This window comes from Xiphophorus maculatus, chromosome 3 (genome assembly GCF_002775205.1).
Source record: "Xiphophorus maculatus strain JP 163 A chromosome 3, X_maculatus-5.0-male, whole genome shotgun sequence".
Lineage (NCBI taxonomy): Eukaryota > Metazoa > Chordata > Actinopteri > Cyprinodontiformes > Poeciliidae > Xiphophorus > Xiphophorus maculatus.
The window spans coordinates 27,357,155-27,369,214 of record NC_036445.1 but is presented as its reverse complement, the minus strand read 5'-3'; the positions used below and the strand labels follow the sequence as shown (position 1 = coordinate 27,369,214).

The 12,060-nt window shown below is 40.5% G+C and overlaps 1 protein-coding gene across 1 annotated transcript in view; it reads right to left on the bottom strand.

Moving 5' to 3' along the window:
• me1 (malic enzyme 1) overlaps window positions 1-12,060 on the bottom strand; it is an 88,328-nt gene that overhangs the window by 6,173 nt on the left and 70,095 nt on the right. Inside the window, exons 6-7 of the mRNA XM_005809651.3 lie at window positions 10,293-10,396; window positions 1,680-1,789 (exon numbers count right to left, since the gene is read on the bottom strand). Coding sequence (XP_005809708.2) covers window positions 1,680-1,789; window positions 10,293-10,396 — 214 coding nt within the window. The remainder of the gene's footprint in view (window positions 1-1,679; window positions 1,790-10,292; window positions 10,397-12,060) is intronic.

The following is a 12,060-nucleotide window of genomic DNA, read 5'->3' as shown; positions in this document are numbered from 1 at the left end:
AATATTGTCCAGTGACTTGCAGGAACTCGAGGGAGAAAGTTTACACATTTGTGTCTTTTTACGGATTTATAAACTAAACTTTCACTTAACTCCTGAAGAGTTTTGTCCATCTTTGAGACCAGTTTACGCCCAAACATCAACTTCCTGTCTCGAGCTTTTCTTTCAGCGTTTCCACATAATGTCCTTTCATTGTGACGCCATCTTTTAGGTGGAGTGCACCAGTTCCACAACCTTATGGTGCCACTGTATTTCACAGTTGGATGAAGGTTCAGAAGATGCCCCTTTTTTCCTCCAAATGCACAGCAGTGGTGATTACCAACACTTCATTTTTTTTTTGTTTTCATCAAACCACAGGACGCATGTTCAAAATGTGAAGCTGTGTTCTGACCTTTGTCTCTGTAGGACTTTTCAACCTGTGGTATTGCTTTTCCTGTTGCTTTTGGAGCAATGGCTTCTTCCTCTATGAGTGTCTCTTCATCTCAGCGATAAAATAAATCATTTTAATGTGGATGAACACATGGCAGACGGCCATATTTATGCCTGTCTACATGATGAATGGAGCATCTTCAGGGATCCTCGAATGGAAGCCAAGGATGAACCAAACCTATGAAGGGTCACAATTCTGTTCCTCATATTTTGGCAATTGCTTTTTTATTTTCCCATGATGCCACACAAGGAAGCGGTGTCCTTTAGACACACGCACATGTATGCCTTTGATTACTTTAAATGTTGTGTAATAAGCAGTTTTCTGAAGTCATGACAGCAATGCACCATAGAGACAGATACATTACTATATCACAAAGTCACAGTTAGGCAGGTCGCAATAAGCAATAAATTAATTAATCGCACGATAAATTAAAACAATCTCAATAATTGATCGTTTTCTCTTTTTCTACCAAAAGCTGGATCACAGAATCTTCAGTCTGTTGTTTTGGTCTCAACTAGACCTTTTTTTTTTGAAGGACAATTTTGTTTACAGAGACTTTATCATTCATTTTGTTTCTTATTTCTGTTGTTGTGTTTACTTATGTTGGATATTTAAAATGTCTTCCAATTCCAGTGTTAAATGTTTAATAGAATTTAAAGTTTATTGAACCATGAGAACGTGTTCGTGCATTATTATGCCAGTAGAATTATATTACTTGAAAATGGTCTCAAAACAACAATATTATTGTTTATCTTGATAACTTCTGGTGACAATTTATCATCCAGCAAAATTTGTGATTGTGACAGGCCTGGTCATGGTATACTTAATATATGTGGACTTCTAAATTTGAAGGAATCGTTGACGCAGTTTCTAAAATTGTGTCCGTCAATATTCTGGCAATAGTTGAATAGAAATCATTTTGGTTGTCCTGACTGATGTAAAACTAGAATAGATGAGTTTGATTCAATGTGAAATAGCAGGAAAAAAAACCTACATCTGTAAAAATTTGGTTTCAAATGCATTATCTTTCTTTTCAACTGGACAGCTTTTATCAAAAGCCTTTTACAGTGGCTTTTGATAAAAGCCGTTATAGTCCAACATGTGCTGTTGCTCCTCTGGTCTGTTTGGTTCTCTTGTCCTTCTCATTGATCTTTCCTGCCGCTTTAACCTCACTTTTTCCTCTTCATTCATCACTGTAAACCAAAAACTCTTGATACTCTGTTGGTGTTGGGTGAATGGCTTCCCCGGTTACCTTGGATGTCATCGTTGAATGTGCAGTATTTGTTGCGGTACTTGCTCAGCAGTCGAAAAGCATTGATGTTTGCAAAGTCCTCAAACTGAATCAGACAGTCCATGCCATACCTGCAAAGCAGAAGACATGCATTTTATTCATAGCTAAACTGCCACTGCTGTGAAGCACGCAGTGGGAGAAAACATACGCAATCACGAGGTGCGACTCAGCTCACAGGGAGGAGCTGCCACTCAACGCGGCACAGCAACACGAGCAGACAAGAGGAAGTGTTGACCTTTAGCTGTTAATTGAAAATGAAGCTTTGTGGAGAGAAATGCAATAGAGCTTTTTCCACCTGCGCGCCCCCATGTGATTTTAGAACACCCCAGCAGGCGTTTTAACGAGGGAGCTCAAACACCCAATAAAAAGCAGGGTAACAAACATCTGATTTCAAGGGAAAGAGCCAAAGCAGTAAACCAGCGGTGTTCGGTTTTACAAGTTGCTGCTTAGACCACCTACACTACCCAGACAACACCTGTAAGCCTCTCAACAAAAAAACAACACATCTCTTAACAAAACTTAATCCCAGCACTACAAGTTTGTAAGTCAGATTCAGCAATGACAGAGGGGAAGGCTTCCCAGGTTTCCAAGCCTTCCAACGGATGCTGAGGAATTTACTGGAGGTTTGCATCTGGACCTGTGACAGAGAAGTTTCTCCTCTGTTGAATCGGGAATCAAAATGATTCTCTTCTTCGTTTCATGTCATTCTTTACATCCTTTAGCCTTTTCTGTAAGATTAAATATCGTCACCCTCCTAAAATAATGACCTAGGTCTTTTTTTTTCTGAAAGTATTTCAGTCAAAACAAGAAAAAAAGCTCTCAACAAAAAAAAAGACTTAGGCTGTTATTTTGGGAGGATGACAATATACAATATCATTTTTAAAGGCAAACACTGTGTTGTTAATAGGGACAATTTTAACGTCTTTGTGCAGAATTTTGTTCTGCCTCATTCTGACAAACAGGTCAATAGTGTCAACAAACTGCGACTTCTACAACAGAGAAGTTTAATATTCAAACGTTATTCTAAATATGAATATACTGATATAAAAATGACAGAGTGCGCCCATCAGAAACACCAGGACTGATTTTAACAACAGTAAGAATGGCGGCTGCTGCTTGATAGCAGACGGACCAAAACGACGTAGTGCTTCATTCTGGAAGGAAACAGTTTGGGACTTTTCTTTTTCTGCCTTTTCTTTATTGTAGAATTGGAAAATGAAGCAGGACCATGTACAGCCATGTTTAAAGGTTCATTTATTTCAGTAAATGCACAAAGTGAAACAGTTAGAAATTAATTGGTCTTTATTTCTGTTAATTATGATTTGTTTCTGTTAACAGCTCATGAAAATGTGACACTTAGGATTAAAAAATGACATCAGATCAATAAGAAAACATAATGCAGAAAAAATGGGCTTATCAAAAAGCAATGTTTAATACCTGTGTAAAGGTTGTTGTTTTTAAAAAATATCTGTTTTTTTTTTGTTTTGTTTTTTAAAGAAGGCAAACAAGCCTCATTGTATTGGGAGGAAACTAACACTGCACATCTCCTTGAACACGTTGCCTCCACACGGTAGTGGCAGGATCAGAGTGTGGGAGTGGGGAGGTTTCTGTTTTCCGCAGAAGTTTCTGGAGAAATCCTGCTCTGAACTGCGCATGTTCAAAACGAGGCCGGGGAAAGAAAACAGAAGAAGGTTCGTCTGAACTGGAAATTTAAGACAACACAGCTTCTGTTCCAGTGACAGAGCGATGGAGGAAATTGAGGACAGGCTGGATAAACATCAGCGTCCAGGACCGAGACACTGGATAACAGAGAGAGGTGCTTGTTTTCAGAGCCATCCTTTCCTTTCCGTTTCCAGGTATTCCGGTCTCCTTCGCTTCCCTGGATATTACCGTGGACCTCTGTGGGGAAAGCACTGTCACTGAACAGCTCAGTAAAGCGGTTTCCCACTTGTTACGGTGACTGCAGAACCGCTTAGGTCTGCAAAGAGCTGGGCGGAAGTGAAGCAAAAAAAAAAAAAAAGAAAAAGAAAAAGGAAAAAAGAGATACATTTCAGATGCAATAAAACTTTATGTCCTGATGAGAGACTTCTCTCCTGTGACACACAGCAGGACACTGGACGCCCCGGCGCAGACGCCGACGGCGGCGCGCGCTTCCTGCCAGCACCGGAGCAGCGCCGACACGAGGGAAATGTGTTTTCTATCAGACACGCAGCGCTGCTGAGAGGCGGCAACAAAGTCGAGGAATTATGAGGCCAAGAATGGGAGCTGTAAACATTTCATTGTGTTGCGGCTCGAGGACACGGAGACGGGCGACAAGCGCGGGGTGGACGCGGGCGCTGCCCCATCGCCAAGCAAAGCAGCGCGGCCGCTGCGAGCGAGAGGTCACGCGAGTTCACAGGCTGGCTCGAGACGATTCGGAGGAGAGCCGCGTTCGTCTGCTGCCGCTCGGGCCCGCTCGCTGCTTGCTTTTAACTTCAGCTCGAAATAGATCTTTTAAGCGCAAACCCTAATTGCCTCTCAGATTGAACATAAAATAAACGCATGCATACTTATGAGCTTTCGGTGGCCACAAATTGCAGAGGGAATATCTGTGATTGTGGTGTTAAACAAAGGAACATTGCCTCTCTGCTGAGGCGCTTCGTTCTGATGTACGCACCAATAAAGATAGGGTTCTTGTTTTGTGTGTGTGTTTTTTTGTTTTTTTTGTTTTTTTTTAACAATGTGTGTAAGGGTCGGGTGGGGAGTGGAGGGGTTGTCAAAAACGAAGCTTCTGTTCAGCGATCCTTTGTTTTGCGTCTGTAACTTTCACTGGACACCCTGGGACATCAGAAAGTCCCAACGTGTTCCCACGCCAACTAAATTAAAGAAAACGACAAAAATGGAAAGACATGATTTGCTTTTATGTTCTTACAGAAGAATTATGGGCAGAAACCTACGCAGGCTAAGGCACACCCAGGAGATTTAAATAGCTTAGTATTATTCCTGACCATGTTCTAAAAAGCAAACTAATCCCTGAGCAGCAGAGGTTGTACCCAGCTACTGTAAGCACCGAAAAAAAGGGTGGATTTGTGAGCATTGACCATGTAATTGTGTAACTTAGCATTTTGAAAATACATTTGTGTAATGGGAGCATGCCAATTAAAAAAAAAAACTAACAAAAAAAACCTCTACATTTTTATTAAAATAATTGGGCCCTATGTGAGGGTTTTGTTTTTGGCTGCATCAAAATTGGTTCATTTGGCAAAACTGCAATGGAAACACTTTTTTCGCATCACACGAATCACATGATCAAAACCGCCATGTTGCCACTGGCGCAAACCAGGAAGAAGAAGACGACAGGAAGTGGTAGGAGGAGGATGGCGTGACATGTTTTTTAATGACTCACTGTATGAACAAGCTTATTCACATTCGATTTCAATGACACGTCTTACTTAATGGAGCCACTGAAACTGTGAAATAGTGATTTTTCAACATTAGCAGAATACTGACAAAGTTTTGCGCACATTTGTAATAGAAACAGCTACTGATGCAGAAAAAAAAAACAGTTTATGTGCAACAATGGGTGATTTAAATCTGTTTTGGACTACCATCTAATTCAGATTGTCATTCCCACTTCATAAATTATCAATTTTAAGAAATGCAAACTTCATTTGTGTACCAGACAGGGGTCTGTCTCCTATCAAAGTTGGGGTATGCAAGTTTTATATATAAAAAACTTTTTTAGATATTATTTAAAACTGTCACTATGCCGTGACAGTGTAAGACGAGACAGATAATCTGCGATAAGATTCAACTCCTCCATCTCCTCCCAGTGCTAACATGAAGAAACACACCATTCCGGGCCAGTCTCTTCACAATCTTTTATGAAAAGTGCTTTATGAAGCTCTTCACGGTGAGCTACACTAAAATGACCCAGACATCTTTTAAATATGAAACTTTTCACGCATTTTTTTCATACATCAACATTCGTCATTGCATATGTGTGTTGAAGAAATTTGAGCAATAGAACCTCGCAAGTATTGAAACCAATAAGGGGCGGCGGGGGAAACCAGTAGTCTGTCAAAGCAATCTGAGCCATTCTACCAAAACAACACAAGACTGGTTTTTTTTTGCCTGTAACTTTTACCTTCCTGTGATTTATGAGTCACCACAAGAATATGTTGAACAGAAGCCAGGGTTTGCAAAAACTTTATTAAGACTGCTGCAGTTGTCTTGGGGGATCTTATAGCCGACTTTAAGAATCTCATCAAGATCTACTAGAGATAATTGCAGATGGTTGATGGAAAGATATGACAAAGCAAACATTCCTCATTTCCGTGTGTTTGTTTAGTCTATAGAGCTCATTTAGGTTCCTATAGATGTAACAAGTGACTCTTTCAAGAAACTCAATCTGGTGTTATTACAGCTGAAATGTGCCGCTACAGGGAAGTAGCGCAACACGTGGTTCTTTTCCTTCCAGTGCTGAGACTGGAACCTGAAGAGGAGGTACGAACCGATTCATTTAGCAGGAGCGCCGTCACGAGGGCCGGAGAGCCCGGGACGACCAAAACAAAGGTCACAGACAAGGGCGCTCTGTCCAAACACAGCTGTCGAATCTGTGTGTATATCCGAGCATTTGTGTACACACACACACGCATTCATAGGATGTGTGTTACGTTTGTCCCTAAGGGGTTTTGTGGAAGAGGCCTTAATAAATCCCCAGCCCACTCCCGTTCTCCAGAGAGCCAGCATCTCTCAGCACACATTATTTCTCAAATCCCTGAGCCGTCATTAAAAAAAAGAAAAGAAAAAAAGACACATTCTGCATTCTTTCTCTCCCTTTCTGTTGCTCCCTCCATCGGCCTATCTGCCCGGTCCTCACTTTTTTCAGTGCCAAGAGTTTTAAAATAGCTGATAGCATTCCTGTAGTATTTGTGTGCCAACCAGCCTTATATGGGAAATGTCTCGAATCCCCAACCATTCAAAAAAAAAAAAAAAGACAAAAAAATATTAACCGGGTTGTTCGGTTTTGAAAGACGTCAGGTTGCTGGACAAACTAAGGCTGTATTCACACCAGCCCTGTTTGGTCGGCTTTAATCAAACTCTAGTTTTTTTGCCTCGTCGGTTTGGTTCGTTTGGGGAATGCATGAATGCGGAATCAAATTCTGATGCAGACCAAACTCTGAACTCTGGTCCACATAAAAACCCGGGTTTTGGTTCATTTAAAGTGAACTTTGGTGCACTTTGAATGCATGAATGCCAAGTGGACCGGAGGCCGCTCAAAAGCAGGAACCGGACTAAGATGCAGGGTATTCTGGGTAAATATAACCAAAACAAAGTAGTGTGTGGCGCTAATTTTACCAAAAGGAAAAGAAATCCTACAACTTCTAAAATCTGACGCCTGTCCAGTTTTGTTTACATTTTGTGAAGAAAGTTGTAATAAGCGTCTTCTTCAGAGGTTTCTCTTCAGTGGTTCTTGGTGCAGCGCCACCACAGGCGAGGAGGTGAACAGGTTTTTCAAAGGATTTGGTTTTGTGTCACAGAGCAGTGTGAAAACGAAAGTATAGAAATGCCCAACCAAGGACTGGAATTGCAAATTTGCTCTTGATGCAACGCATCAGTTTCAGACTTGTTCTGTTCTATGTTTGTGTTAGTTGTCCCTGTTAAGTAAATGAATGGCTGAAATGAGAAGAAATATACATTATTGGGTCATCTTGCTGGACGTTTCGGACGCATGAAGATTCAGTTGTTGATAATTCTGGCAGTCAAAAAAAAAATAGTTATAGATATTTGAATAGCTCCATAATAACATGCAATGAAGGACTAAATCAACTTAAAATGTTCTCATTACTTTGATCCAGAAAATCCTAATGTAAGAAATGTTCAAATCTCCTACTTTTGTCACAATCTGGCAGTATTAGGTCAGCACAGTTCAGACTCATTTACAAACACTGTTTTTAAGCCATCTGAAACATGCTGAACTCAAGTCACTTCTGGCTAAAAATATTTAATCTGAAAGCAAAACATTTCTGGCACCGTCTGTGAAATAAGGAGTCAAGTGTAGATTATTATTATTTTATGCTTGGGTCTCAATAGTAAACCTACTGCAGTTTCACTTCCGATACCGATATCTGAAGTTTAGTGGCGGCCGATACAGAAAAACAGCTGAAATGAACAATAATATATATATTTTTAAAACAGACACATGTATTTGATGATACATTTATTTGATAACTCTGCACCAGTACAGCGCATTTAAGTATACCAACAGCTTCACAAATTTGGTCAAACATGTAAAAACAAAACAATTTAAATTTGTTCAGTCAGTGCAATTAGGAGAATAACAGCCAATAAAAAAATAATAAAGAAACTGAAACTGTTGATAGAACAATAGATTGACTATCGTGGTCAAACATGGAAAAAAATAACTGCAACAAACCTTCAGAATGGTTCAGAAAGTGCAATTAGGGATTAGGGAATACCAGATCTAGAATTTTTTTTAAATATCAGGACCGATACAGATATTAAAATCGGATCGGTGCATCTTTGATTTAAACTATTTGTTTGTGTGTTTTTGTCTGGTGTTTAAATGTATCAAACCAGAGCAAGAGTAAATTCTCAAAACTCCAGAGCATCTTCTTTCTTTCTTTGCTGTGAGTGTGTGTAGTCATGTTACTGGGATCATTGTGAAAACTCAGGAGCTCAGCTTGACAGCCTCAAACCAAACACAAGACTGCATCACTAATCGATCCCCCTGAGCAAGGGGCAGCTTTGACTGAAAGACTAAAACTAATTTTATGCCAGACTTCTGCTCGTCGATGATGACTCAGTGTGGAGTATTTTAGCCCTGTTTAGATTCTTAGAAAACTAAACGTGAATATTACTTTGGTGCTGTAATCATTCATTGAACGTCTGAGCCCATAATTATTCATTTTCCGCCAATCTGGCTCCGGCGGGGAGAAGAAGAAGAAAAAAAAGAGGCAACTCTGTTCCCTGCATTTGGGAAGCTACCCGGTTATTAAAGTCATGGTTTCCTGTTGCCAGCTGGAGCAGACCCAGACCCAGACCCAGACTTCTCTCCCTGGACTACAGTCTCTGTGGGTTGAGGATGAGGCTTAACCAGGCCAATGTGTGTGCATGCATGGCTTCGTGGCACATGGGCACAGACATGATGGTACGCGGGGGAAGAGTGTATGAAGGTTCTAATCAGAAACATGACTGAAGGAAACACACAGGGTAATAATCAGACCAACCAGAGTCAATCTGTCTCAAACAATTCCAGCTCCTCAAAGGAAGGTACAGCTCAGATGAGAGTCAACCAAATAAGTAACACGTCCAAGCAGTAAACTTTAACAGAGGCTTGTGCAGTCTAATTAAAGAAGAAACAATGAGCAATATAAAAATGTTTAATGCATTAACATGGCATTATAAAACAACATTAACTATGTTCTTTGACTGGAAAGGGTTTTAAGTACTTTTCCTGGATCCTGTTACCAGGATAAGCAGAGAAAAACAACAAAATAAAGGTGCCCTTACCCTACTGTACCCTGTACCAGCTCTAACATCCTCAAAACACTCTTTGGTGAGGGAGTTAATGAATGAGGAGGACTCCACGGTAGCTATTTTCAGTATCGGTGTGGTGTTTAAACTTAAGTCAGAGGAGGCATATAGGTGTAAAAAGCTTTTTGAAAGAAACTTACCGTAATGTCTGTCATCCATTCAGAGAGAGAGCAAGAATTTCAGCAGGTATCAGGAAGGCCTAATCCAGTTTAGTAAAGTTTTACTGAACTGGATTCTGAACCAGTTCTCTGTTTTAACTATTTAAGCTTCAATCTTTGTCTTTAACATGCCAACAGTCTTTCGGAAGCCTCCAAGTTAAGGAAAGTATCAACGTTATAAGGGGAATCCATAAGTCCAGGAGACTCAGTTTGATTAGGGACCAAAACTGCAACATTGTTACATTTTTGGCTGGTGCGGTTCACTTTCACACTGCACTGTGTCAACCAAACCAAACCCCTTGAGCAACTTGATCCTCCCTTCCAAGTCAATGGGAGAAAGCGCAGACGGAGAACTGAAAGGGGATAATAATCGAGAGGAATTGTCCAGGAAGGCTATGGCTAGGCTACATCTCCCTAAATGCATTCGACTTTCAAGGCAAGCCAACTAGAGTTCAATGAAAGTAATGAAAGTCACACCAACAGGGTGCTAACTTATATAAGATAATTATACCGGTATCAAATGTCAACACTGTATTCATTTTGTCTGTTGTTTTAAACTACAACTAAAACCCTGTTTTACAGTGTCTGGTCTTTCGCAAAATTATCCCATCGTCATCCGAGAAGCGACAAAACAGTGACAAATAAAAACTTATGGCAACCAGAATGTCAAATTGCTTGAAAGGAGGTAAAACTGGATTAATGTTGAGGTAAACTCCAGACCTCTGAATCCTGCAACATCTGGCCACTTTGCATGCTAAACTGCTTAACATTTTTCTTTCAAGGGCCCTGTGTGATTACTGGCCTGAAATGATGATAGCAGACAGAAAAAAAGGAAGTGGGCAAATGATGCCTGGAAGGGTCAGTGCGGTCATCGTACCTGTCCGAAACAGCTTTCATAAATTCATCGATCAGGTCATCGTAGGCCTGGCCTCGGACTCTCTTATGCCTCAGCCCGATGTAGAGGGGGTCCTTCAGTAGTGCCTGGAAAATAAATAAGTCATAAAAAAAATCAATACATAAAGGAGGTGGAAATTGATACCAGAAATTTCTGGAGACTTTGCAACATTCATTTTTACTGAGAGTCCTGCTGCTGAGTTTGCACACCTTTCTGTGAGACTTCACAGAAATTGCTCTGCAAATGCAATTCACACCAGATCAGCAGTCCCAAAAATTACTCAGTGATTCCATGATTGATTATGTGTACTCCTTCTGCTATTTAAAAAAAAAGAGCAGAAACACATCTCTGCATGAGCTCTGACTAGTATTCCTACAGTTTTTGGACCTCTGTCATGACAGCCATGTGTTATAGTGAGTGAGAGCGGTTCCACCTGTGACATAAATTCACACCAATCTGCAGACACTTCTCAGAGTTAAGCAAATCTTTCAGTCAAACGATATGGTCATGATTTATGAAGAGTGGTGATTATAACTATGCAGCACCATAAAAGCTGTGCGATCCCTCATATTGTGTTATTTTTGAAAGGAGCGTGCATTGCTTGAAATCTGTAGCTGTAGGAAATGAGTTCAGATTGGGGACAAACCAAACCCAGTGGATACAGCAAATCAGTGGGAGGATGAATATGACCTTTTGATCAGAACATCACAAAATTATAAAGAATGAAGGAACACCAATGTGAAGTATGAGGAGTTAGGAACTATATATCAGTGTCAACCATTCAGAAGGAAATGAAAAGAAACAGAAAAGAGTTTTGAGTCAGGTGCAAGGAAAGGTCACCAGTACTTCTTTGACGAATACCTCTAAACCATTTTCACATTCTGTCAAGCTACACACACAAATTTAAATTTTCTGGGTGTAGAGTTGCGTTTTAGACAAAATATTCCAGCTCAGTCAGATGAGATGGAGAGCTTCTGTGGCTCTCAATTGAATTTAGGTCTGGGAAATTCAAACTCATGGTTCTGCTCTGATCTAAATCATCCCGTTGGGTTTCTGGCTGTATGTTTAGGGTCATGAATCTCCCACTTTGAAGTCTTTGACAGCCTCCAACATATATTCTTCCCAGCATTGCCATGTATTTAGCTCCATCCATCTTCCCTTCAACTACAACCCACCTCTCTCTCCCTGTTCAACTAAAGTGCTCTCACAGCAAAGTGACAACAACACCATGCATTTCCAGCTTGACTGTTGAGCTCCATTTGTTTTTCAACCAACTCTGTCCAAAAGGTTCAAAGCATGACCAAAGATCAAAGATCAATGATCAATGTACATGGCCCGTTGTTTTAGGTCTGTCTTGTTGGGTTAGCGTTACATGTTTGGATGATATAGCGCTAACTCCAACACCTGGGACGTTATCTTAAAACCTAACCCTACTTTAGATGCCTCTACAACTTCCTTCCTGACCTGTCTACTTTCTTCCTTGTTCTCATGATGTTTTTTTCCCCATGTTCTCTAACAGACCTCTGAGGCCTTCACTGAACAGCTGCATTTAAATTGAAATTAAACTACAACAACATGGACTCTATTTACTGACTGGGAGACTTCTGAAACAAGATGTTTCCGCAGGATTTAATTTCAGAGTATGACAGTAAAGGGAGAGGAATATGAGAGTATTCTATCACTTGATAGTCCGGTAAACGTGGTTCAACTGGGGACCAAAATTGCAACACTTGTTACATTTTCAGCTGGT